The 26,415-nt window shown below is 48.7% G+C and overlaps 1 protein-coding gene across 10 annotated transcripts in view; it reads left to right on the forward strand.

Moving 5' to 3' along the window:
* CUX1 (cut like homeobox 1) overlaps positions 1-26,415 on the forward strand; it is a gene marked incomplete at both ends in the record, with an annotated part of 307,656 nt that overhangs the window by 278,343 nt on the left and 2,898 nt on the right. For 8 of the 10 annotated variants that reach the window (XM_080941104.1, XM_080941107.1, XM_080941105.1 and 5 more), the window contains one exon: positions 2,467-3,142. In XM_080941104.1, coding sequence (XP_080797230.1) covers positions 2,467-3,142 — 676 coding nt within the window. Of the gene's footprint in view, positions 1-2,466; positions 3,143-19,531; positions 19,660-20,640; positions 20,708-21,246; positions 21,360-23,955; positions 24,073-25,454; positions 25,539-26,297; positions 26,355-26,415 lie in introns of those variants that run through there. The other 2 variants (XM_080941110.1, XM_080941102.1) reach the window with 1 other exon arrangement.

A 26,415-nucleotide genomic window follows, 5' to 3' on the forward strand; every position in this document is an offset into this window, starting at 1 on the left:
ACCCAAGGAAAGCTGATGCACCTGGGTATTTCTGGGACCTAGCAGAACCTCCTTTTTCTGAATCACAGCTAAAAAATCTTCAAGACAGGAATAGAGAGATGGCTCAGCAGTTAAGAGAACCTCCTGCTCTTCCCAAGGACCCAGGTTTGGTTCCCAGCATCTACATGGTGGTTTGCAGCTATCTGTAACTCCAGTTTCAGTGGATCTAACATAACATTCTCTTCTGGCATCACTGGGCACTAGGCATATAGTGGGTACACATACATACATGAGGCAAAGCACTCATACAAAAATAAGGAAATATTAAAAAAAAAAAAAAAGTTGGAGATAGTGGCTCATGCCTTTAATCCCAACACTGGGGAGGCTGGGATCAAAGAGACCCAGCTTCCTCCTCCCCCCAAAAAGCAATTTTTGGGACAAGGTTCAGATTTCACTCTTATACAAACAACTAACTCTGGACCAGGTAGACTACTATCCGAAGGTTCTTATATCTTGAGCCAAACCCACACCCCCTAAATCAAGCCCAGGACCTACCTGTGCATTCCCTTAGCTGTACCATGTACCACAGGCCTATAACCCTAGCTCTTCAGAACCTGAGGCAAAAAGACTTAAATTTTAAGACTACAGGGTAAGTTCAAGGGAAACTTAGAAAGACCATGTCTTAAAATCTCAAAGCTTAAGAAATGTCGGAAGCCATATAACAGCACTTGGCTAGAATTAGCCAGTCTGGGATTGAGGGCATGGCTCAGCTGCCATGTCTGCTTGTTCTTAAAGCCCTTAGTTCAATTCTCTAATCTGGGGTACAGAAAAGGGTATTCCCTTCATTCAGCAATAACATGAACAGAAAAAGAAGTCTTAGCCATGTCCAGCCCCAGGGTTTTATGGAGGCCAACTTTCTGCAGGACACTGGACTTGGTGCTAATTAACCCAAAGATGCTTTTCCAGCAGTAGGCATTTGCTTATCTTGCTGGCTTATTAGAAAGACACACCTAGAAAGTTGACTGACTGAGCCTACGACCATGAAAGTGATGGGGAATTGAGGGGCCGGCTTTACTTAGGGAGGCTATGTGAAGGAAGCATTCTGTCCTGCCACTCGGTGTCCCAGCAAGTTACCTGCGCACATCCCACCTAAAACTGGGAGATGCTGTATTAAAAAACTTGGTTGGGGCTGGAAAGATGGCTTAGTGGTTAAAGAACACTGGCTGCTTTTCCAGAGGACCTGGGTTCAATTCCCAGCACCCACATGGCAGCTCACAACTGTCTGTAACTCCAGCTGCAGGGGATCTGATGCCCTTACTTAGACACATGTTTGGGCACAGCATCATTGCATAGAAAATAAAATAAAAGTTAACAAAAAATTAGTTGAAACTGGGCATGGTAATCCACGCCTTTGAACCCCACACTTAGGAGGCAGGAGCTGGCAGATCTCTGTGAGTTTGAGGCCGGCCAGGTCTCCATAAAGCCAGAGCAAACGTGAGACCATGTCTCAGAATATATATAAATAAACTTAGTTGGAGGTTGGAGCGATGGCTCAGACATTAAGTACTTGCTGCTCTCCCAGAGGAAGATTCCTAGAGGTTTGATTCCCAACACCCATATAATGGCTCCCAACTGTCTGTGACTCCAGTTTCAGAAGAGCCATTGCTCTCTTCTGACCTATAAGGACATCAGGCACACATGTAGCACACACAGATACATTCAGGCAAAACACCTATACACTTTTACTTGATATAGTAAAAGCACATACTTAGTTTCCTTCCTACTCGATCAGCTGACTTTCCCACTGGGTCTGCTTTCTTCAGAGTAGGAAGTCAGTTGTGGGCACACCCTTGGGTGGAGGCCTGGTAGAGACCCCTGTCCTGTGGCTTCCAGCTAGAGCTCCTACCTTCGACTACATCCAATAATTGGCTTTCCACTTAAGTTTCATTTATTTAGTCAGTAAGTTGTTAATACATACCAAGACCCATGCTTTGTGCAAAGTAGTAATGGACCGTCGGGGTCAAATGGAGGAGGAAGAAATGGACCAGTAAACCACTATAAGATGGAATCCCAATTCTGAATGAGCCACAAGTCAGTTCAAGACTACCCTAATCTAGTGTTACATAACAAAAGCCTGGTCTCTAAAACAAAATAGGGCTAGGGATATTGCTCAGTTGGGAGAGTGCTTCCCTCAAATGTACAAATCCCTGGCCTCTCTTCCTAGCAGCATATAAATAAACCAAGCAAGGCAGTGCACACTTGGAACCCCAGCACTGGGGAAATGGAAGCTATAGGACTGGAAATTCAAGTTCACTCTGGCCAATTTGCAAGTTCAAGGCCAGTCTGGGATACTTGAGCTCTTATCTCAGAAAAAATAAATCAGACAGTGATCAGACAGGACAGTGACCGCAGCAGGTGATGTGGGTAGGGGTGAAGCCAGGCCTGTGCACAGGAACCTCACACACAGCCATTGCTTCTGTTTCACAGGTCTCGGATCCGCAGAGAACTGTTCATTGAGGAGATTCAAGCTGGAAGCCAGGGCCAGGCCAGTGCCAGCGACTCACCTTCAGCTCGAAGTAGCCGCGCTGCACCCAGCTCGGAAGGCGACAGTTGTGACGGCGTGGAAGCCGCGGATGCCGAGGAGCCAGGTGGCAACATAGTGGCCACCAAGTCTCAGGGAGGGCCGGCAGAGGTGGCCGCAGCCCCGGCAGACCGGGAAGAAGCGACGCAGCCGGCCGAGAAGGCAAAGGCACAGCCACTATCCTCGGGGTCCCCAGGACAGGATGACGGTGAAGACGCAGGCCGACCTAGGCCACCTTCCCAGGGCCTCGCTGACGCCCCAGCGCCCGTGCCAAACCTCGCCGCACTTGCGGCCGGAGAGGACGCCGCTACCTCAGCCACTGCGCCGTCGACGGCCACCGAGGCCCCCGGGGTGGCCAGGGCAGGCCCTGCAGAGAGGAGTTCTGCGTTGCCAAGCACCAGCGCGCCTCCCAGCGCGCCTGCGCGAAGGCCTAGCTCACTGCAGAGTCTCTTTGGTCTGCCTGAGGCAGCGGGTGCCCGGGACAACCCGGTGCGGAAGAAGAAGGCTGCGAACTTGAACAGCATCATCCACCGCCTGGAGAAGGCTGCCAGCCGGGAGGAGCCCATCGAATGGGAGTTCTGAGGGCGCCAGGCCTCTGGGCCTGACCAGCAGGGCCTCCCTGGCCTAGCCAGGCCTACTTGCGCCTAGCAGGTCCCCCAGGGCTAGTCAGCACTGGCTAGTAGTGGGCTGGGGCAGGCGGGTGCGTGGAGGGCTGTGCCGACCCGAGGCCTGGACGTGTTGCGCACTTACCGCCCTGCGGGCCACAGGGCAAAATCGCCATAGGCCAAGGTGCATATAGAAAACAAAGGAGCATTAAGCCCAATCTATGTCGTGTTTTCAAGGAAGAAAACGGAAATGTGTAGTCAAGCTTTTTTGTACCCTGAAGTGTTTTTTTTTTTTTTTTTTGTTTTTTGTTTTATTTGCTTTTTTTTTTTTTAAATTGCCCTAAGTGATTTCCACAGGTTCTGGAATAACTCTTTACAGCTTTTGCCTTGTGCCCTCCTCTTTCGTGTGGGCTTTAAAAAAAAAAAAATCAAACCCACATATTAAAAGGGGGCTTTTTATCTGCCATCTAATGGCTTCAGAGCGATAATACACTATTATCTTCTTAAACCAGGAAGGGGGGGATTTTTTCAGAAAAATTAAAAAAGAAAGTTTTTGTAGCTGTTCAGTTGCCACTAAGAGATTGCACAGTCAAACCGACTCTAAACACACTAGTTTGGATTCCTAAATATTTTCAAGAAAAGAATCTTCTCGTTTGAAACTTTGAATTAAAATAAAACACATTTACTCCACATATTTTTTAACAAAAAAAAGAAAAAAAAAAGAAAAGTCACATCAGGAAAAATATCTGATTTTGTGGTAGCTGACGTAGTGTTTTCTTGTACGTAACTAGAATCCTGACATGTAGTGCACATTGATCCATAGCTTTAACTGACTCTGGGCTTTTGCTGGCCAGAGTCTGTTTAATACACTCCATTCTAGGCCAAATCAGGACAAAAAGAAAGATCCGAATCTAGGTATTTTATAATCTGCTTTTTAACCTCTAACCGCAGAGCACGCTGATCAGACCTCATAACTTGGAGGTTTAGGAGACAAGTTAGAACTGTAGCATGTACCGGTTCATTTTGTTTTATTTATGGTGTCTTCGTCTGTGTTGGCACATCTGCGCATGTGCGGGCGTCGAAAGAAGGAAATGTAGGCCGGCAAGGTCTTAGCAGTTAGTCCCTCGTGTGCAGGCGACAGTCTGCTCATCTTTCCTTGGCACAGAAGGCACCTCACCTCACGCCACTCTCCAGGGCATCTGACAGACTGAGCCCCCCCAGGGGAAGATGCTTCCTGGGCTTGGGCAGGGCTGGCGCAGCCATGCGCGCACACACTCTCTTCCTCTCTCTTCTCTTCCCCTTCCCACCACAAGCACTGATAACCCTATCTATTTGTGGGAAGCTTCCTTCCCTGCAGAAGAGAGAACGCTCTATTCCCATCCCTGTAGAGATGGCCCAAACTCACCGAAATGGTGATGCTCTTCAATTCCAGACCAGACCATTGGCCCTTCATTCATTTCTCCTCTCACAAGGTTTTTTTATGCACAGTTTAGGGCAATCTAAGTACAAATCAAAAGTCTAACTTGTCTCTTGATTCCTCCCATTGTCTATGTGTATATGCGTGAGTATAGAGGTGGATGAAAGTGTGCGTGCGTGTGCGTGTGCAATTTTATACGTCTGTGTATTTTCTTAAGTACCTGTGCACACATAGAGTGCACTACTGCCACCTTTTTCAATAAGCTGGTTTATCAGTCATGGCTTCTACAGGTTTTGCTAATTTAGACTCCTTATTGCCATATCTTTAAACTAACAATAGATGATTTCGGTATATATATATATTTTTTTTTGCTTATTTATAGGTGCTGTATTTTATTATCTGATTGTTAGGAAGGGATGAAAGGGGCAAATATTCTTTAGAGGGATAGACTGCCGGCAGTATTGGGTATAATTTACAAGATGTAGCTGTCATACTGTATATTACTGATTGAAAACTTTTTGACCGTATTGTGTATCATTGAAACTTTTGTCTTAGGTCAACATCTTTGGATGACATTTTAATGGTGCATTCATTATTTCTTAAGTTTAATTAATTAATAGTACTTTTTTTTATTTGGGAGGGTGGGAGGGAGCTCTAATTTTAAAGGTATCTCCCGCTATTACACCTCAGTGTGCTTGTTATCCCTTAGCTTGTAGGCTTTGACTGTCAGATGTGAAACCACATTTTTTGCATGATGTTTGGAGCTTATGTATTTTCATTCACAGTTTTTCAACCTGCAGCTGCAAGCCCTTAGTTGGAGTTTTCACAAACTGTAAGAGTCACGACACTAAAGACAATGCCTTTTCATGAATGAGAAGTTTCCAAGAGGCTCTAGGAGGCTGGGAGGCAGGCCCCTTGCTCCGTCTTTGGATGGTTGCATCACTTCTGAGCTTGAGATCCGGTTCGTGAGAAGAGAATCCACAGTGGAGGGACAAAGGAAAAAACAGAGTCCCACCTAGCTCTGTGAAGGGTGTTGAGTGAGGAAGAGCTCATTCGCACAGGGGGTCAGGGACATGGAGGAGCAGAGTCACTGGTGGATTATGGTTCTCCCTCCACAGAAACCTCAAGGGAACCTGTCATCGTGGGTGATGGATCTTAAATTCCTAACTTTCATTAGAACGAGAAGCAGAGTTAACAGGACCGAGGAGGGTAGTGTGTAAGTTTTAAAGGCATGTCTGTTACTTAACCACAGCATTAAATCTGAGGAAATGATAGTCGAGGGTTTTTCCATCCTGGCAGCCACATGGTAGCAGTGTAAGACAGCCTTTGACTCTTCCAGGCAAGTTAGTCATTTTTGTTTCTTTAACTTTTGAACTAGGTTCTTGTCGATTTCCATCCTGTCTCTTGTGCCAGACCTCCATCTGGGTGCTTGATACAATCACTTGGTTAGGTTTTTGCTTGAGTTCTGTATTTGTATTTTCTTATTTATTATTATTATTATTATTATTATTTTAATTGAGATCCCAATTTGATGGTGTTTGGGGTTAAGCTAGCACTGCTGTAGTATTTCTAAGAGCTGCCAGTAGAACACAGAAACCTGGGGGGGGGGGGGGTTAATCTCCCTCCTCATCATGTCCTCCCTCCCTTCCTTCCCAGTGTGAGTCCAAGGGTTCACCTTTCATCTTGAAAAGCAATATTCAAGTGCCTTGAACAGCGCTCCCTCATGTGGTGACCTTCCACTGGCTGGAGATCCAAGAGGCAGCTCCCACGAACAGCCAACCATCCTCTTTATACTCTCAGCTTAGAACGCTGAATTGTACTTCTCTCCCGGGGGAAAAATGGTTCCACATAAAACACTAACACTTCATCACTGTTTTATTTCAAATGCCTTTTTCTTAATTGGAGGCAGTAATCCTAACTAGATCTCATGCTATTACCCAATTGGCTAAGTGGGAGCCCACCATAAAATCAATGTTCACATCAGGCCCCCTTGACACCTCTTGCTTCATGCCAAGTTCCCTATGGCATCTGAAGTGGCAGGAATTTGGGTTCTTAGACACCTGTCCACTCAATTCCACTCTGCCCTGGCTCCCAGTCACCACCTCCTCGAAACGTTAGTCAGCTGAGACGTCTGGCCACTGTGTACTGGACCTCTCTCTTAAAAAAATAAAATTTAAAAATGCAGTCATTTAGCTGAAGTTGATATCTTCCTATTGAAAGTGGCTTATGACTGTGTCCTGAGTTCAAATTAAGGCAGACTCCTGAGTATCAGGTGCTTGGCCACACCACGCTGAAAAATGAGGCAAGAAAGCAGCTACCAGCCTTCAGGCACAGATGCTTCTGCCTGCAGGGCTCAGGTGTCCATCTCCTTGGTAAGCTTCCCTCTGATGAGCATCTCTTTTCTCCTTGTTTAAAGTCACGTCTGGTAGATGGCCCAGAATGTAGCAGGGCTGTGAGCTGAGTGTTTCTCTGGACTCCTGTGGCCAGCAGAGTCCCTGCCTGTTGCCACACCATAGACCTACATAGCCCATCTACCTCTACAGCTAGAGCCAAGTTCAACTGTGGAGCTTATGAGCAAGCTTAGCAGGAAGCAGCTTGTATCCAATGCAGAAGGGGGCACTCTAAGCATCAACTAAGCACCCCAAGGTTGTGTAGCTGTGAAAGCCCCAGAGGTGGGGAGTCAGAGCAGATAACCAGCATCAGAGGTGCCCTCCCTGCCACAGCAAGACTGGGTATCTGTGTTCCTTCGGAGCTGTGCTCTCACACAGCAAGGCTCGATGGGTTCCAAGGCACCCTTGGAATGGCTTGGTTCCTGTCACACGCTGTGCTTTCCATGTGTTCCCACGGGTACCTGTAGTCATTCCAGCCATTCCCCTGAGGCTGTGAGCCATCCTTGCAGAGGAGATGGGGTAGAGCAAAGGTCAGGGAACACATGGGTAGAGGGGAAGGATGTTCCTCCTGTCCTTCAGTGTCTCCCCCTCTGTCTCTTGAACCTCACCACTTGATGTCACTCAGAACTGTGAAGCAAGTGGCCTGGGGGGAGGAGGTCTTAAGAGGCTGCAAGCTTGACAGATCATCTTACTTGACAGGTGTGCTTTTTGCCTCCTTTAGTGAGCATATTCTGAAGTGTTGTCTGGAGTCTGCTAAGCACAGGGATTTTCCTCTTGGCTTCCAGCTGTTCTTGAAATTCTGGCAGCTGTTGGGTCTGTAGGCAGGAGTAGTCTCTAGCCTCAGAAATTCTTGTCTTTTGCTCTGCCTTCCCACACAGCTGTCAGCCTCCATCACAGCCATTCCTTTGGTCCTGGGTTATCCCCAAATAATATGAGCACATTTCCCCTGGAACTGTGGCTGTCAGCATCTCTAGACCTTGCCATGAGCCTGCTTTACAAGCACAGCTATCTCCAGGACAGAAAGGGTGGGACAGCTTTCTTCCCCATCATGCATGTTGGTCCCTAGAGAACATGCCAGTTTCTGTTTCCTGTGGGAGGAAAGCAGCTCCCAAGACAGTAGGTAGATCTGGGTCACACCTGCTCTGGTGGCCAGAGAGTACCTGTAGGACATGGGGAACTAGGTTTTATTTTGTTGTTCTCGTCATGAATGTCAAATTCGCTAGGCACAACTGCCACTGCAGTTTCTCTGGGACTTGACTGAATTAGGGAAAGGCTTTATGGCCACTTTGACCCAGGTGGCCTGAGACTCTTAAGTGGCTTGGTTCCATCTCCCAGAGGTGCTACCCACCAGTCTGACCTGTAGACTTTCGTGCTAAGAGAATGGGCTGATGAGAAAGGTTCTGCCAACAATTTTTAGATGGAAACTACCAGGAAAGTGAGAGTAGGGACAAGCTCCTCGGTAAAGGATACAGCCCCAAGACCTCAGGCTCAGCCAGTGGAAGAAGACAGTTCAGGAACAGCAAAGAAAAAGCCAGGGTTCCCTGTGTACCACTTGAGGACCTGCTTCTTCACCGAATCCGCATCCCTCTCCTGTGCCCACCCCTGTTCCTCCTGCCACCTTCCCTCCAAAGATCCCACAGCCATGTCTTCAATGGCATATCGAGTTTTCATTTTTGGACAAAGTGACATTTAGCTTTAACAAGACATTTCCAAAGCTCCTGGTCTCCTTTGAAATGCTGGCTTTAAAAGTTCAGCATTGTTGCCAAGGATTCAGGGGAGGGGGCTAATGAAAGAAAGATGTTAGATTATGCATGAATGTGCATGCCCCATCCCTCAGTTTTTCAAATTTCAAATGCCTTTGAGTTGCTTTTCATAGATGGATTTAGTTTGCTCATGTTAAGTAGTTTGTTACTGTAATTTTTGTAGTATTCTGGCTTTAATTTCTACCACAAATATGCTATGTACTAAGCTTTCTGTGATCAGAAAGGAAAGGTGCCTTAAATCCCAATACCACGCCTCTATCCCTATGGAAAATATATCAGAAGCACAGTGCCAGGAAGCATTGGGACTTCCGTTGGCAAAATAGGACACCATTCAGCAAGACACATCCAAGTGGCACAGGGCTGCTTTTTGTCTGCTAATTCCTTTTTTTTCTCCCAACTTACAGTTATCTTTTGTTTGTTGTTTGTTTTATTTTATTTTATTTTATATTTTTGTAGTTCGCTTTAAACAGGAAGCACTTAATAGATGGCTCTGTGTCGAAGCTCTGTGCAATGGAAATCATGTTGCTTTTGTTTTGGGGGGTTTGTTTCATTTTGTTTTCTTTTTTAAAAAGATAGCGTTATTGCACACCAAATGAACTCCTAAGTAAGCTTTAGAACCAGGATCGATTCAGGTCGTGGATGAGTATGTTCACTGTAGTTCTGTGTGTTCATGAACGACGGGCAAGCTGGCCTGCCTTGGCCACTGAGGCTCAGCCTTGAGCCCTGGGTAATGGCTGCCTGGGTTTCAGCAGCGGGGAGCCTTCCCAAATGTCTGACCCCACAGTCGACCCTTGAAGCACTTAACCCTCTCTTTGTGAAGATAGACCGACTGCTACTGACTGTCAGCGTACTCGAGGGTGATTATAAAAGGATGTTTCTTTAAGAAAGAAAAAATATTTCTATCTATCCTCTTCTAATTTATTATTAGGTTAATCATTTAAGTACTTATCAGGAGTGTGTTGTCATTTTGTGTTGTTGCCAATGCTTTTGCTGTCACTCCAGTGGTTAACTGTCCTTCGCTCCCCACCTCTCTTCTCCCTATCCCAGAGTCCAAAGGGGTCTGGGACCAGCTGTGGGAGACATGAGGGACAGAAGGGAGTTCTCCAGCACAATCAGACACCTGTCTCCCTAGTAGCCATTCAAAACCTGGCGGTCTCTACTTATCTTAACTGTTCGATCCAGAGAGTTGACGAACAAATCTACCCGTGTCAGGCAGCACGGAGGGTGGGGGGGGGGGGCTCCCTCCCAGAGGCGCTGCAATGCAGTGAGAAAAAGAAAAAAGCCAAGTTCAAGTTCCCCCAAAGCCTCCTAGAGCCTCTGTTAGAACTTCTGGGTTCATGAATGTTTGGCGAGCCTGGGTCAGGAGAGAGGCAGGCCGTCTGGCCAAGGCCATCGCCGTCACCCTAAGCTGGAAGGTGGCTTGTCAGTGCTCCCCACAGGTGGCCTCGGCATTGATTTTTCCACTGTCAGTTGTCTTTCCTTGCATTCAAAGTTGGTCAGAAGCATCTTGTGAGGCAACAGGTCTCTCCCAGCACTGGAGGTGGCTAGAGCGTCCACACCTGTGGTGTGGGGGAGAGAGCACTGTATCCTCCCATGCCAGGGAAAGTGGAGAAAGGACTTTTCCATGGCTGGGAATACAGCCAGCAAGAAGCCCCATTGCTTGCTCAGCAGAGGGTGGGTGTATGTGGGACTGACCTCTACCTGGGGGTGGCAACTTAAAAAGGAGGCTCACCCCAGGGACAGGTGAAGGGCCAGCTCACCCCTAGGCAGGGCGGGATACCTGCCTCTACCCCAAACAGTCCACTAAGCCCAAATCCAAATTTCTTTCTGTATCTTTCCCATTCTTTTAAGTCAGGGGGAGGAAGGAAGGTCCTACTCATCTCTTTAGGGGTAAAAGTCCTCCAATAAAATTGCCCCATCCCCCAAGGGTTTTTATTTTTCTTAGTCTATGCATTTCTCTTCTCTGCATCTTTCTAGTTCTCTCCTCCTCACCCCAAACATACACAAAATAGACATCTCATGTCCCACCCTCTGAGACCACCCCTGCCTCAGAAAAATGCCGGACATTTTGGAGACATGAGAATGCATTTAAAAAAAAAAAAAAAAGCCTTCAAGCATTTTGAGAATAGCTTGTCATAAGCTGACAGTGGGGAGGAATCAGCTCCATGGTTTTCCTGAGTCCCTTCCCATAGGACAAGAGACCTAGCTCTTTGCGTTTGTGCAATAACTACTTGCTAGGAGAGCGGGTAGCACCACCCTCCTCTAGACTACTAACACAGCACAAGACACAAGTCAGCCCTTCCTAAGCCTCTCCCCCATCATGTGTTACATTTTAGCAGTATTTACCTTTTTTTCTGTCAGGCACTAAGTCTTAGGTGTTTATAGAGCTTGTGTGTTAATACAATCACAGATCTTTTTTATTTTATTTTAATCCTCACCAAGACCCAATTGACCAAAAAGAAGCGAGAGGAAGAAAAAATTTATTAAAGATGTCTCTCTCCTTTTTTTTTTTTTTTTTTTTTTTTTTTTTTTTTTTTTTTGTACAAGTAGTTTTGAGAAGCCTTGTGTTGCTGTGACCATCTCCTATCACAGTCTTGATTTTCTTGTGATTTGTTTCGGCATTTAAGAGTTGGTCCCGGCTGGCGTGGGGGTGGGGGAGGCACCCGTCGGCCCCTCAGCACCATCCCTTGTCTTTGGTTAGCCATACGAAATGTTTGTTCTCTGCACTGTCCAACGGTCCCTATTATGATACGGAGAAGCAATATCACCGAAGCTCACACCATGTATTCACTAGCACCCTAGGTGTGATAATTGAAGTAAATATCTTTTATACAAACACAAGCACGTGTGGGCTGTTTTTATTGAAGATTTCTCCACCCTGAGGAACAACTGCCGCCTCTTAGACACAGGTACAATGGGCGCCTCAATCACCATTCACTTCCTGCGTGCCCCGTTGTCACACAACCCAGGGCAATGCTGGGAGAAGCCTGGGATGCAGGGGATTTGGGTGTTGTCAGGTTCTTGTACCCAGTGAGAGGACCCAAAACACCTGCCTGCTTGCCTGAGTCTCTCTCTACCCCTGTATCTTTGAAACAAGCACATACCTGGGTATCTGCTTCCTTGTTTGTCATTATGAAGGGACATCCTGGCCTGTTGTGAGGGCTACTGGTCTCTGCTGCAGCTGAATGTGGCCCTTACCTAAGGATATTGTCAAGGATGACAATAACAAAGGTTCAATTGTCACCCCCAAGAGCTGGAGTTCTGTTATCTCTAGGGACCTCAGTTCAAGAGAACCAGAATGGTAGCTTCCCTGCAGAAAAGAAATCAGGATAAGACAGTATGAACAGAGATGATATTTATTAAAAGACTTTTTTAAATTTAGTGTGTACTTGGGTACATGGGTATCACCTGTAGGAGTCAGGGAACAACTTATGGGAGTCATTTTCTCCTTCTGTTGACTGAACTTTGGTCCTCAGGCTTTGTGGCAAGCACCTTTACCCAGTGAGCCATCTTGCTGGCATCAACATTGCTCATTCAACTTTTAATCACAAAGGTTAAGAGAAAAAGAGACGCTTGAGAAAGCATGGAGTGGGCTTCGTTAGAGAACGTCACTTTTACTGGGCTCATGAGAGTCGTCTGTGGGAATTTGGTGGGTGTTATTCAGGGGTTGCCAAGGAATTTGAGTGACATCACAGGGTGTCTTCTGAGGGGGTAAAGTCTGTAGAAAGGTATGATATCTTTAGTCAGAGTTACCAGTCCTGTCTAGAAAAAGAGCAAAGCCTTACCCGAGGCCATATACATTCAGGCATTAAGCCTGGGATTTTAACATAAAATGCTTACATACAGAAGGAATATCTCCATGCTTGAAGCCTCCGAAGCAAGTGTTAATAATATTGGATTCTTTCTTTCTTTGTATGCTATGTATATGTTTTGCCTGCATGTACGGCTGTATACCAGCCGGTTCTGCAAGCTCTCCTCCTCCTGGCAGGAGCCCCCAAAGCTTCACTGAGACACTCAAGGGACATAGCTGTCACTACCATTGTCTCCAAACACCAGCCCCCTCCCATTGGAAAATTATCAGGAAACCACCAGAGCTTTACAAGGTGGTACTGGATACATTTAGGGCTAGCTCGCCAATTCTACCCACTTACCAGGGTTTAGGGATGCCCACCAAACACACTTTAAAAATACATGTTTTATGTGTATGGGTGTTTTGCCCACATGTATATTTGTGTGCCACTTGTACGCCTGGTGCCCAAGGAGGCCAGAAAAGTGTATCAGATCTGAGTTACCAATATTTGTGGGCTGCCATGTGGGTGTTGCAAACTGAACTCATGTGCTCTCAAAAGGCAGCCAGTGCTCTTACCTACTAAGCCATCTCTTTAGCCCTAACCTCCCTCCTTCTAAAGCTAACTTAACCGAAGTAATGGTGGCAGCCCATACCTGTAATCCCACACTTGCAAGGCTAGAGCAGGAAGGTCAAGAGTGTAAAGTCACCATTAGCTATATAGAGACCAGCCACATCTATGTAAGATTCTGTCTCAGAACAAGAATATCTATTAACTGAATTGAATTAGACAACATACTTTTTTTTTTCTCCTAGAAAGCTTCCCCAGGTGTTTTAAAGTAACCTTTTATTGGCCTAGAGCTAACCTGACTGCCTGGGGAGCCCCATGGATCTGCGTGTGTCTGTCTCCTCATCCCTGGGATTATAAATCCACTGCTGTGCCTAGCTTCTCTGTTTTTTAGCTTTTCTTATTATCATCCTATTTAGATGGGTGTTTTCCTTTTGCCTGCATATATGCGCATGTGTACGATGTGCATGCCAGGCGCACAAGGGGGCCAGAAGAGAGCATTGGAACTGGCATTACAGGTGGTTGTTGGTCACCGTGTGGGTGCTGGGGATTGAACCTGGGTCCTCCAGAAGAGCAGCCAGTGCTCTTAACCACTGAGCCATCTCTCTAGCCCCATAGCTGGCTTTAAAAAAAAAAAAAAAATGGGTTTCAGGGATGGCAAGGATTTCACCAAGTATCTACCTGCCATTTGTTTGTTTGAAGGCGGGTGCCCTGTGCTAGTATGAATCTTGCTATATAGGTGAGGATGGCCCAAACAATTGATCCTCCTGCCTACAACTCCCAAGTGCTGGGATTCTTGTCTCCTGACATGTGCTGAGATACCCAGCTTTGCGTGTGTTTTTGTAGAGCTGTTTTATAAACTGCCAGCTTGGGAGGCAAAAGCGGATAGAAAGGTTCCAGGCTGCAGCTGGGAGATTCACCCACTGTAGGCACATTGCCAACCCTCCAGGAATAGGCCTTACTGCCTTCCCTAAGGATAAGTGGGTCTGAATCAAATTCAAGGCCTTAATGCAGTGGTTCTCAGCCCCTCTGGAGGTCACCTATCAGATACCCTGCATATCAGATACTTATACCATACTCAAAACAGCAGCAATATTACAGTTATGAAGTGACAATAAAATAATGTCATGGTTGGGGGGTCACCATGACATGAGGAACTGTATTAAAGGGTCGCAGCATTAGGAAGGTTAAGAACCATTAAGGCTTAATAAGATACTCTGAGAAAGTACAGTTGCAGACAAATATGCAGGGTGGGACCGTGGGACGGGGCAGTATATTGGAACAAGAGAGCTGTCTGTATGCATTCTGTCCACTGCATTTGACAGAACATCTCAGGGGCTGGTCAACACTGGTGAGAGGACAAAACCTGTTGGTGCTGTGGTTCACCATGGTTCCCATAAGGTAGCAGAGAGCTGGGTCTGGCCTTACTAAGCCATTCTGGGAGCATGTAGGGCCAGAAATGGAGGGGCTACAGGTATGGCTCAGTAGCAAAGCACTTCCCCAGGATTCTTCAGTGAGAGGCTGGGAGCTTGGCCCAGTGGTAGAGCCCCTGCCTAGAATCCCCCAGTGAGGGGCTGGGGGCGTGGCCCAGTGGTAGAGCCCCTGCCTAGAATCCCCCAGTGAGGGTCTGGGGGTGTGGCTCAGTGGTAGAATGTTACCTAGCATGCACAAGGCCCTGAGTAGAGTTTCCACTGGGGAGATGGGGGTGTAGCATAGTTGGTTGAGTGCTTGTTTGGCATGTGTGAAGTCCTGCACTCAATTCCCAGGACTACCAACCTAGAATAGAAGACAGCAATGACTAAGGCTTTGTCCAAGCCTCTGCTAGATAGCTACAAAGAGCTGACCAGGACACAGGGCCAAGAAGCAGAGGCTGGTACTGGAGAAAGCAGATCCCAGGAGGGGGGAGAAGCAGGTTTAAGTTCAGCGCATATTAAATACTAAACAGGATTAGTTTGAGAGGCATGGTGGTGCACACCTATCAACAGGACATTTAGGACGCTGAAGTAAGAAGCCTGCTGTGAGTTTGAGGTCAGCTTGGGTTACATAGTGAGACCCTGTGTGAGAGAGACAGATGAACGGACTACACAGCAGAGAGTCCCAGGCATATAGATAAGGTCTATTACAGCCAGCCCGAGAAGAAAGAATGGGTGTGTGAGACCCTTTGCCCAAGCAGCACTCAGAACTTAGCAGAGAGAAATAGCAAACAGGCCACCTGAGGACTGGCTGGCAGGGTTGAGTCCCTGGTGCTCGCTGCTGATGCAAGATGCTGGTGCAACTTAGCAATATGCAGGGCTGGCGAGCGGTCTGGACAAATTCAGTTAAGGTAGTAGACAGAGTCTAACTGATGATGGGGCTTAAGGAGATAGGCAGTGGAGAATAGACAAATTTTTCAGTAGGACCAAGGGGGACAATTTGTTAAGGACACCTTGTGGTGCACTGGGACATTTGCAGGCAAAACAACTCAGTAGGCATTTCTCAGTGTTCATGAGGCCTTGCAGATTCAGGGTAAAGGTGTCACAGTGTGCATTGATTAACTAGACACAGCAGTGTCCCTTGCCATCAGAACAGCCATGACTATAGCTCTCTATGCCTCTCTGACTCCTACTGTGATAAAGTTTTTGCACTTGACCTATCTGCAGCCTCCTGTGCCTTGATTCTATTTCCCATTATTATTATTATTATTATTATTATTATTATTATTATTATTATTATTTTCTAGCCTTAGAGATGGGAGCCATGAGCTTGTGCATGCTAGGCAAGCCACATCCCTAGCCTCTCACTGAGGGATTCTACGCAGGTGCCTATGTCTGAACTACAAGTCCAGCTCCCCCTCACTGGGGGATTCTAGGTCACAGGCTCTACCACTGAGACAGGCCCCCAAGTCTCCAATGGATTAGGGGTTGAGAGAAAGATTCTAGGCAAACTCGGAGCCATGCTAGCAGACCCTCAGTGCTCTAGGCACACTGTATCCTTAGCTCTTGTCTTATCTGAGACGGGTTCTCACTGTGTAGCCCAGACTGGCCAAGAACCCACAATCCTGTCACACTAGGATTACAAATATGAAATACCACACTCAACCCTTCATGCTTCAGTCTTATAACAGAGCCTGGCCTCCTTAGATCCCACCTTGATAGTATTCTTTCTCTACCTCTGTGAAACATGCTTCCTTAGGAAGCCCTTCCAGATGCTTCCAGAAGAATGAGGCTCCACAGACACTTGTAGGAGCCTCACACAGCCCCATCACACTCTACCCGGCATGCTCCTTGCTTCCCAGTGCCCTCTTTCTCGCGCATGCTCCCCAGCACTAGGTACCAACTCTTCCCTATCACTGCCAGTGTGCAAAAGCCCTTCTTCCACATTCTGGCTGGTCTGGGCCTTCCCTCTGTGAATTAAACCATACCCAGGCCAAAAGGGCCCTGAACATACTCCAAGGGCTCACTCCTCACCTCAGGGTGTTTGCCTCCCCCCCCCTACTGCCTCCAGCCATTCCTTAGCTAGGCTAGGGTCTCTCCAGCTTCCATGTGCAAGCTCAGGTTCCCAAATCCATGTATTCCTAGCCATTCACGGGAGCTTCAAGAGCCACACCGAGCTGCTTGCTCACCCCTTCCCCATTTGAGGGTTTCAGGCCCAGGCCCATACTTCCTCTCCTGAGTTCAAACACTCCCTCCTACTGCCATCCTGAAGCTGACCTCCCTCCCAAGTTAGAGAGTTTGCCCAAGGTCATGAACTCCCTGCAGAGCAGGCCTAGAATTCAAGCTCGTTTCTGGGACATTCCAGCTCAGGACCTTCTTTCTCTTCCTGCCACATGGCCATCTAGAGACGTGACCAAAACATGTTGGTACACATGCCCCTACCCCCAACCTACAAGGCAGGCTTGGCCATCATTCTCTGTATGATCTGTGGCTGAGACTCCTCCACACGGTAACTTTTCTCGTTGCTACAACAAAATACCAGACAAAGGGAGTTTAAGGGAGGAGAAGTCTATCTGGGCTTGGGGTCTAAGGGTACAGTCTGTCATAACAGGAGACATGGCGTCAGAGAGAGATGAAGGCTGGCGTTCAGCTCACGTTCTCCTTTTTCTGCAGTGTGAGACACCAGGCCATGGGTTGGTGCTGCCCACATTCAGGGTAGGTCTTCCCTCTTCATTTTAGAAATCCCCTCACAGACACACCCAGGGGGGTTTCTCCTAGATGAGTCTAGACCCTGTCAAGTTTGGTGTGTGTTATTAATCAACACGGTGTTAGGCTTCTCCATGTGCAGACAAGTTGCAACTCAGAGGGCCCTAGTCCCTGTTCCTTCAGCCTCACCCCATGAGCCCCCTGCCCTGTTCTGCCAGCCTCCTCACTATGCCCTAGTTCAGCAGCACATCCGCATTGGCCACTCAGCATCCCCCAAAGCCATGTCTTCAGGGACAGCCTCCCCCGATCTTCATCCCTAACCAAGATCCCTTCATTGCTGCCACACTTTGAGGAAACATTTTCAGCCATAGTGGTAAGGTCTCAGGCCAGCCCAACACATTGTTCTCTGATGGCCTGGGCCTGGGCCAGCCTAACACCTGAGTGTCTGCTCTCAGAGGGCTTCACATATGGCCAGAATGTCTCTGGTATTCACAAGGACCTGCCATCTTCTGACTCCCAGCAACCCGCTTAGACACTCTACTCTTTTGTGTCCATGGGCACCTCTGGGAGCCTCCGGTCCTTTCCATGTTGAAATGGCCACAGACTGGTGATAAATAAGACAAGTGGGCCATACTATCTGATCCAAGCCCCAGGCAATGGTGCAGCAGGGTTCCCTGGGTCCCTGGTGAGTCCCTGTGATAATTTGCACACTTTTAGGGACCCACAGTCATTCAGGATGGGTAGCAGGTGTCTGTATAGGTTCCCCTCAGCCCTGCACCTCTAGCCCAGGGCACAGGCCCTTTGACATGGAACCATTCATGGGCCTTATGGGACCAGTTGGTGGATATTCAGAAACTGAACCAGTCCCTTCCTTTCACCTGTCTCTTTCAATCTATAAATGACACCCAGAGCCCTGTTGGCTTTCTGTGGCTGTCTTCTCCCCCGTCTCAATGCTTCTGTCTGTCTGCCCTCCTGAATTTGCACCATACAATGAGGAGATAAGTTCCACCTCCTTACTTCCACCAATACCACTAACCTTGTAGCCCAATTAGAATGACAGCCATTCAGAGTCTGGGCAGTGCAGAGTGCGTGGGAACAGGCCAAGAGTAAGGCCTACGCCGTATGTCCCCACTGATCAGACCATCGAGGTGCAGAAGGGGATGTATATTGAAATGACAGTGGGCCTTCCTCAGCCCAGGACCCAGAGCCCAGCCATCATGCTCTGACACTCCTGCTTGCCAGCCCGTTGGTTTGGCAGAGAAGCACTAAGGCTAACCAGAACTTGAACTGTTTCCAGTCAAGGCTCGCTAGAGCCTTGAGACTTCTGAGACCACACTGCCCCCTGGTGGCCATGGACGGGATTTAGAGTGAAGTTTATTGTCAGGGCTTTGTTTCATTTATTTATGTATTTGTTTAATGTGTATACGTGTTTTACTTCCGTGTGCACCACGTGTGTGCCTGATGCCTGCAGAAATCAGATACGGGTGTCGTAGCCCCAGGAACTGGATTTAGAGATGTCACCATGTGGATGCTAGGAAATGAACCTAGGTCATCTTGCAAGAGCTCATAAAGACTTAGCCCATCTCTCCAGCCCCCTACTGTAACAGGTTTCGTAAATAAAAGACAGAAAAAGTGATGCATCTGCCGAAAGTTGAGGTACAGGGAGCACTCAGTGGTAGAGCCCCTGCCTAGAATTCCCCAGTGAGGGCTGGGGGCATGGCTCAGTGGTAGAGCACCTGCCTAGAATCCCCCAGTGAGGGGCTGGGGGCATGGCTCAGTGGTAGAGCCCCTGCCTAGAATCCCCCAGTGAGGGGCTGGAGGCATGGCTCAGTGGTAGAGCCCCTGCCTAGAATCCCCCAGTGAGGACTGAGTTCAGCAGCAGAGAATTTTTCCAGCATGATAAATGTACAAAGCCTTGGTTCTACTTGTACCATCAGGAGGGGAAGGGTTTTGCTTTCTTGTTAAAACCCCTGCTCTTTCGTAGGAGAAAGACTAGGGTTACAGGTCAGGGGGCGTTGGATGGTCACACCACTACCACCACTACCTCTGTCTTCACCATTGCATCTAAGGTTAATGCAGTGGAGACTACAACACATCTGTGGGCAGTTCCTAAGTTAAAACAGCTTCCTGCCTGCTTCCAATGCACCTCATCCCCTCCTGCCTCCAAGTATCTCAGAACACTAGGCTGCGGGCAGTGCAGATGTGGAGGAGGCAAACAGAGCTCTCGGGCATTCATACTTTCAAACTTGGGTTTGTCTGCAAGGTACCTAGTACCCCTGTGTCCCTGGATTCCTCTGATGGCTGCATCTTCCTTTCATCACAGGGCGCTGTGCGGAGCTGCAGATCCACCTCACGGAGGCCACAGCCAAGGCTGTTGAGCAGAAGGAGCTGATCGCTCGCTTGGAGCAGGACCTCAGCACCATCCAGTCCATCCAACGCCCTGATGCTGAGGTGAGCCTCTGTCTGCCCTGCTCACGGCGCATTCTCCCCTCACTCCACTGTGTGTCCCCAAACCCAGAAAGACAGATTTCCCAGGTCTTCCCACAGAGGCTTTATTGCCCCATGCAGGCCATCTTTTTTCTAACTCTGCAGCAGATGGCACATGGTTTACTCCAACCAGTAGACAGCACCCTGAGGCCTGCTGCTAGCTTGTGTCTAGGCACTAAAAGTTCTAGTCAGAGGCAAAGCAAGGTCATATGGGCCCGCTACATAGCTGATGAACCCATGTCCTGCAAACACTGGCACCTAGAGGAGCCACTTGTCATTTTAATTTTTGAGGGTTTTTTTTAATGTATTCAGGTATCGCCTACATGTGCACCATTGTGAGTCCATACGAGGCCGTTGGATCCCCTGGACCTAGAGTTTTGGATAGTTGAGACCTGTCTGCGTGGGGGTGCTGGGAATCGAACCTGGAGACTCTGGAAGGGCAGCCCCTTAACATCTTAGCCATCTCTTCAGCCCCCCTCATTTTAATTTTTATTAAATTTATTTATTCATTCATTCATGTGTGTGTAAAAGAGAGAGACAGAGACAGACAGAGTAACCTATCAGGGTGACAGTGGAGGCCAGAGGACAATTTGCAGGAGTGACTTCTCCCCTTCTACTGTATGGTTCTAGATCCTCACCCTTGGCTTTACCTGCTGAGCCACCTTGTTGGCCTGTTGTGCGAGGGATGAAAAACTATGCTGGAGAGGGAAGCTGGAAGACCCTAGGTCAACATAGTCAGGCTATACAGCAGGGCACAGTCTGTGGCCGGGTGGGAGCTAGGCTGCTGGACTCTGGCCACCAGAGCAGCAGCGGACCCTGCCCACACCCAGTGACTGATATAGAGCAGTCGGACTCACGTGCTCCAGATCCCACATTTGTACTGCACACCCTTGACATTCCCACAGTGTGGCAAATAGGTCTCATCTTTTCCTTTTTACCCTACAGGGAGCTTCTGAGCAAGGCCTGGAGAAGATTCCAGAACCCATCAAGGAGGCCACAGCTCTGTTCTATGGTGAGGAAGGACTGGCCAAATAACACACACGCAGGGAGTTAGGGGCCAAGGAAAGCACTTGGAGCCTATTAAGAACTCAGATACCCAAAGTTTATGTTCTCCCTCCAAGAAAAAAGGGTCCCCTCCCAGCAATGTAGCCACTGTCCCCATGGCTTGCCAGAGACCCCAGGAAAGAGATACAGCAGGGCTGCTTCCATCAGCAAGAGAGCCACCTTCTGCAGAGTCCAGGCCAGAACCTGAGGTCCTGACCAGCCAGGGTGACGTGGGCTGCTCGTGGCTCGCATTGCTCGCAGTGTGCCCGTGTTTCGCTGGCACTGACCCTCCACACTGTCACCATCTCCACTACTGCATTTGGAGCTGTTTTCGAGCATCACAGATCTTAGATGGCGCCCCCTCTGCAGTTCACCTGACAGATGCAAGGCTCCGTCCAGCTCAAGAGTCTTGGGGGGGGGGGGATGTTGGGACCTGGCTCTCTGTCAGTACTGACGGGGAGCAGGGCACCACCCTTACACTCCAAGCCATTTTCTGCTACCTCCTAGGACCCTCAGTGTCATCCAGTGGGACCCTTCCAGAAGGTCAGGTGGACTCCCTACTTTCCATCATCTCCAGCCAGAGGGAACGTTTCCGCACCCGGAACCAAGAGCTGGAGGCCGTGAGTTCCACCCCACTTCCTGTCCCCCTAGGCTGCAAATTTGAGAGCACAAATAAAGAAAGGCACAGGCTTGGGGAAAACAACAGATACTGAAACGGTGTTAGGATTAGATGTGTTCCGTGCAGTTGAGGCATCCTGGAAGAGGCTGTACCATGTTGAGCATTAAGAAGTATTCAAGAGGGCAGGAGTGACAGCTCAGTGGTTAAGAGCACTGGCTGCTCTTCCAGAGGACCTGAGTTCAAATCCCAGCAACTACATGTGGCTCACAACCATCTGTAATAGGATCAGAAAGAAGAGAGATATCCGAGTCATGGCACCAGTGAAAGGAGAGATGTCCAGTCGTGAGGAAATCTAATCTCCTCACATGGGGCACCAATAATGTGTATGTAAAAAAGAAAAGATGATGTCCCTAGTTTTGGCACCAGTGTTAGTTAAAAGATTAAAGGGAGGGGAGATATGGCCCATGGAGGTGCTTCGAGACATGGGGGCAAAGAGGATGCCTCTGAGAAACCCAAGGAATCCCTTCCCCTTGAGGGACCAGTCACATGATAGTATAGTAAAAAATAGAGTTTATTCAGGGCATGGGGAGGGGAGTCAAGAGGGTAGTAGAGGCAGAGAGAGAGAGAAGAGAGAAGTAGAGGAGTAGAGGCTGGCCATGAGCATGTGGAGAGGGAGAAAGGGAATGGGGAGAGGAGGGACAAGGCGGGGAGAGCAAAAGACCAAGAGGCCAAGAGAGCAAGAGAGAGTGGAGGGGGTAAGCAGCCCTTTTTATAGTGTCTGATGCCCTCTTCTAATGTGTCTGAAGACAGAGCTACAGTGTACTCACATACATAAAATAAATAAATCTTTTCTTTAAAAAGAAGTATTTAAGAACTCAAAGAACGTTAGGGATTTCTTTCAGGGTTAGAAGAAAGAGACACAGGACACAGGGCTGCTTGGCTGGAATGCCCACAGATGCGTTGGGCAGGAATGAGTCACCACAAGAGTCCAGTGTACATTGGCCACTCAGGCAGAAAGCTTCTGGGTTCAACCATTCATAGAGGACTATCTGCGGCACATTGGAAAACGGGGAAACAGAATGGACTGGAGACAGTAGAGCTGGCCCCAACAAAAAGGAACTTTAGGCCAGGACTGGTGACACAGGTCTATAATCCCATTTTCTGAAGAGGCTAAAACAGGAAGATATCTTAAATTCAGAGCCAGCCTGGGCAATTTAGAAAGTCCCAGTTTCAAGAAAAGAAAGGACTGAAGATGTAAGTCAGTGGTAGAGTTAGGATGTGATTCAGTAGTACAGCACCTGCCTAGAATCCCCCAGTGAGGGGCTGGGGGCGTGGCTCAGTGGTAGAGCCCCTGCCTAGAATCCCCAGTGAGGGGCTGGGGGCGTGGCTCAGTGGTAGAGCCCCTGCCTAGAATCCCCAGTGAGGGGCTGGGGGCGTGGCTCAGTGGTAGAGCCCCTGCCTAAAACCCCCCAGCGAGGGGCTGGGGGTGTGGCTCAAGAGTAGAACACTTACCTGGCACACACAAGACTCTAGGTTCCATCTACAGGACTGCAAGCAAAAAGAAAAAAGATAGGGTACAGAGGAGGTAAGGGTTTTGGGGGGGGCATTTATGGTTTCAGACCTTTCAATATATGCTGGGTTGGCGTGGTTGCCTTGGGCTGTGGCCAGGCGGCATATCATGGCAAAGTTTATGACAAAGGCAGGCTGCTTATTTCATGGCTGCCAGGAAGCAATGAAATAGGAAGGATTTGAGTCTTGGTATTCTCTCCAAGGGCATATCTTGTTCTTCCACGTCTGAATAGCACCCCAGACTGGAGAATAAACCTTCTCTTTTTTAAAAGATTTATTTATTTATTTCATGTATATGACTACACTGTCACTGTCTTCAGACACACCAGAAGAGAACATCAGATCCCATTACAGATGGTTGTGAGCCACCATGTGGTTGCTGGGAATTGAACTCAGGACCTCTGGAAGAACAGTCATTGCTCTTAACCACTGAGCCATCTCTCCAGCCCAGCACACAATCTTTAAAGGGCCTAAGATCCAAACCATAAAGCCAGAGAGGTGGCTCAGTAGAGAGCACTTGTTGCTCTTGCAGAGGGAGGACCCAGGGTCCATCGCAGTTGCCTGGCAACTCACAACTTCATCTCCAGGAGGTCTGATACCCTATCCTGGTCTCCATGTGCGCCATATACTGATACATATATAATAAAAAATAAATAAATCTTTTTAAATTTTCATTTAAAAAGATCAGAACATAACAAATAGAAAAACACAAATATGAAGAAATTGACTCACCTGCTAAAAGACTTTCTAGAGGGCGCATCTGTGAGCAGAGTCAGCAGTTCAAGACCATGGGAGGCTGGGGAGATGCTCAATGGGTAACGTGCTCACTGTGCAAACATGAGGACCTGAGTTCAATCCCCACAACCCACTTATGGTGTCCACAGGCGTGCACTCACACACACACAAACACACACTTGTACATACAAACATGCACACACCAAGGCTATACTTGGGCACAGAAAAGGCTCTAGGCAAATGAAGACCTTGGATCTCTCCTTTGTCCACCCTTGCCCTGACCCCATTCCCAGGAGAGCCGCATGGCCCAGCACACCATCCAGGCCCTGCAGAGCGAACTGGACAGCCTGCGTGCCGACAACATCAAGCTTTTTGAGAAGATCAAGTTCTTGCAGAGTTACCCTGGCCGTGTAAGTCCCCACCCCACCCCATACACACTCCTGTTAGTCCCAGAGAATCTATAGATGGAGTGTGGAGCTGTTCAAGATTAGGGAGGGTTAGGCAGTAATCCTCAGCCAAGGCCTTGCCAGCTCCAGCCACCCCCCTGCAATTCAGGGATAGTCTGCTACTCATCCCAGACCTGGGGATTTAATATCTGTGTGCCAAACATGTCAGATGGGCCCCAGGGAACCGGGGATTTGTGGGGACACCGTTTTTGAGACAGGGTCATGTAGATCTCCGTCTGGCCTCAGATTTACTATGTAACTGAGGCTGGCCTTCAACTTCCAATCCTCCTGCCTCCACCTCCCAAGTTCTGGGATTACATGCATGGATCACACTATTCGTACCTTGAATTGGTGTGTTTTAAATAAAGACAAAGCAAATCTTTAGTATTTATATATTTTTATTTTATGTTTCTGGGTGTCTTGCTTCCACGTGTGCCTGGTACCCAAGGAGGCCAGAAAAGGGCACTGGATCCCCTGGAACGGGAGTTATAGACTCTGCGTGGGTGTTGGGGGTCAAACTCAGGCCCTAACCACTGTCCCATCTCCCCAGCCCCCTCACAAATGTTTTTAATTGTCCGTAGTACCTGACGGTGGAGGGTGGGCGGACAGGGAAGGCCCACCAGTTTGAGTCCAGCCTGAACTACCTAATGAGACTGCCTGAAAATGAATAAGAACCATTGGAGAGACACCCTTTTCCGACCTCTGTGGGCACTGCTCACATGTAGCACACATACATACACGTAGGCAAACCACACATACACAGACACACGAAAGAAAAAAATGGAGGGAGAGAGGAAGCTGAGACCTGTATTTACGACTCTTGGCCCAGGGGCACCATTCCCACCCAATTGAAGCAAGAACCCTTTTGGGCCACTAGAGGGCACCCGGGCTCCGCAAACCAGAGCCTACAGGGGCTGTTGGGAAATGTGCCACCTGGGTACCTCCGCTCTTCCCACCACCCCCACCTCCCATCCCCACCCCAGCCCCGCCAGACCACTCACCTGTGGTCCTAAGTTCTTGGGAGGCTGAGACAGGAGGATCACTTAAGGCCCGAAGTTCAAGGTTCCCGAAAAAAACACATACACAAAACTACTCCGCGCGCTGGGAACAGCTCTGCCTTCTACTTTTTTTTTACAGCCTTTCTAAGGTTTAGCTTCCCAGAGGTGCTGTGACCTTAGCCTCGGGGTTGGGAAGTGAAGAAAAGGAACTCAGAAGCCCGGCCGTGCTATGACACGCTGGCCGTGTTAGCGCTGGCACCCTGGCACCCTCTCCCAGCTCTAATCCTGTCCCCCCTGGAGCCCAGATTCCCAGACCCTGGTGAATGCGAGCATCCTCTTCCTTCCCAGGGTATCGGCAGTGACGACACGGAGCTGCGCTACTCCTCCCAATACGAGGAACGCCTGGACCCTTTCTCCTCCTTCAGCAAAAGGGTTCGTGAGTAGGGACTCGGGCTGAGAATGTAGCTCAGGGGGATATGCTGCCCAGAATCCTCTGTGAGGGTCTGTGGGCCTGACTCAGCCATAGAGCTATAAAATATTGTCCCTTGCTCCCTGTGTCTTGCCTACTCATGCACACCCTCCCGAACTGCTGCCCTTCGTCCGCACACCTCCGGTGTAAAGTAAGGTGTGTGCCCGTGAACGGCAGCGGCTCTCAGCCTTCCCGGTACTGCGGTCCTCTAATACGGTCCCTCGTGTCGGGACCCCCAGCCTTAAAATTATTTTAATTGCTACGTCATAACTGTGATTTTGCTACTGCTATGAATTGTAATGTAAATGTCCGATATGCAGAACGGCCTTAGGTGACCCTGTGAGAGGGTGATTCGACCCTGAAGGAGTCACAACCCACAGGTTGAGAACCGCTGGTGAACAGGTTAACCCAGAGTACACCTGTAGGGACAGGCAGACCAGCAAAGGGGTCACAGCTCCCTGTGACAGGTGACTGGTGGCAGGAGCCACCCCAAGCCCCCTCCCTCCTAAATTATAGAAGCCCTGCCCATGAAGTCCTGCAGATAAAAGGACCTGCTAGACTGGGGAGCCCAGGCTGTCATATTGAGAGTGACTCAAATTAGGCACCCAGAGAATCCCTGGCAGCCCTCTGGTGTTGAAAAGTGACATCGAGATTCAGGCAGCCTTGCACAGGTAGAGCCTCCTCTCTCTGTGGGACCCTTCCTTCATGTCTCTGTCCTTCAGGAGCGGCAGAGAAAATACCTTGGCCTGAGCCCCTGGGACAAGGCCACACTTGGCATGGTGAGTCCACATCCGTGTATCTACCTATGGCGGACCTGTGTCTTTGGTCTTCATCCCCTCT

Source organism: Micromys minutus (genome assembly GCF_963924665.1).
Source record: "Micromys minutus genome assembly, chromosome: 29".
NCBI lineage: Eukaryota > Metazoa > Chordata > Mammalia > Rodentia > Muridae > Micromys > Micromys minutus.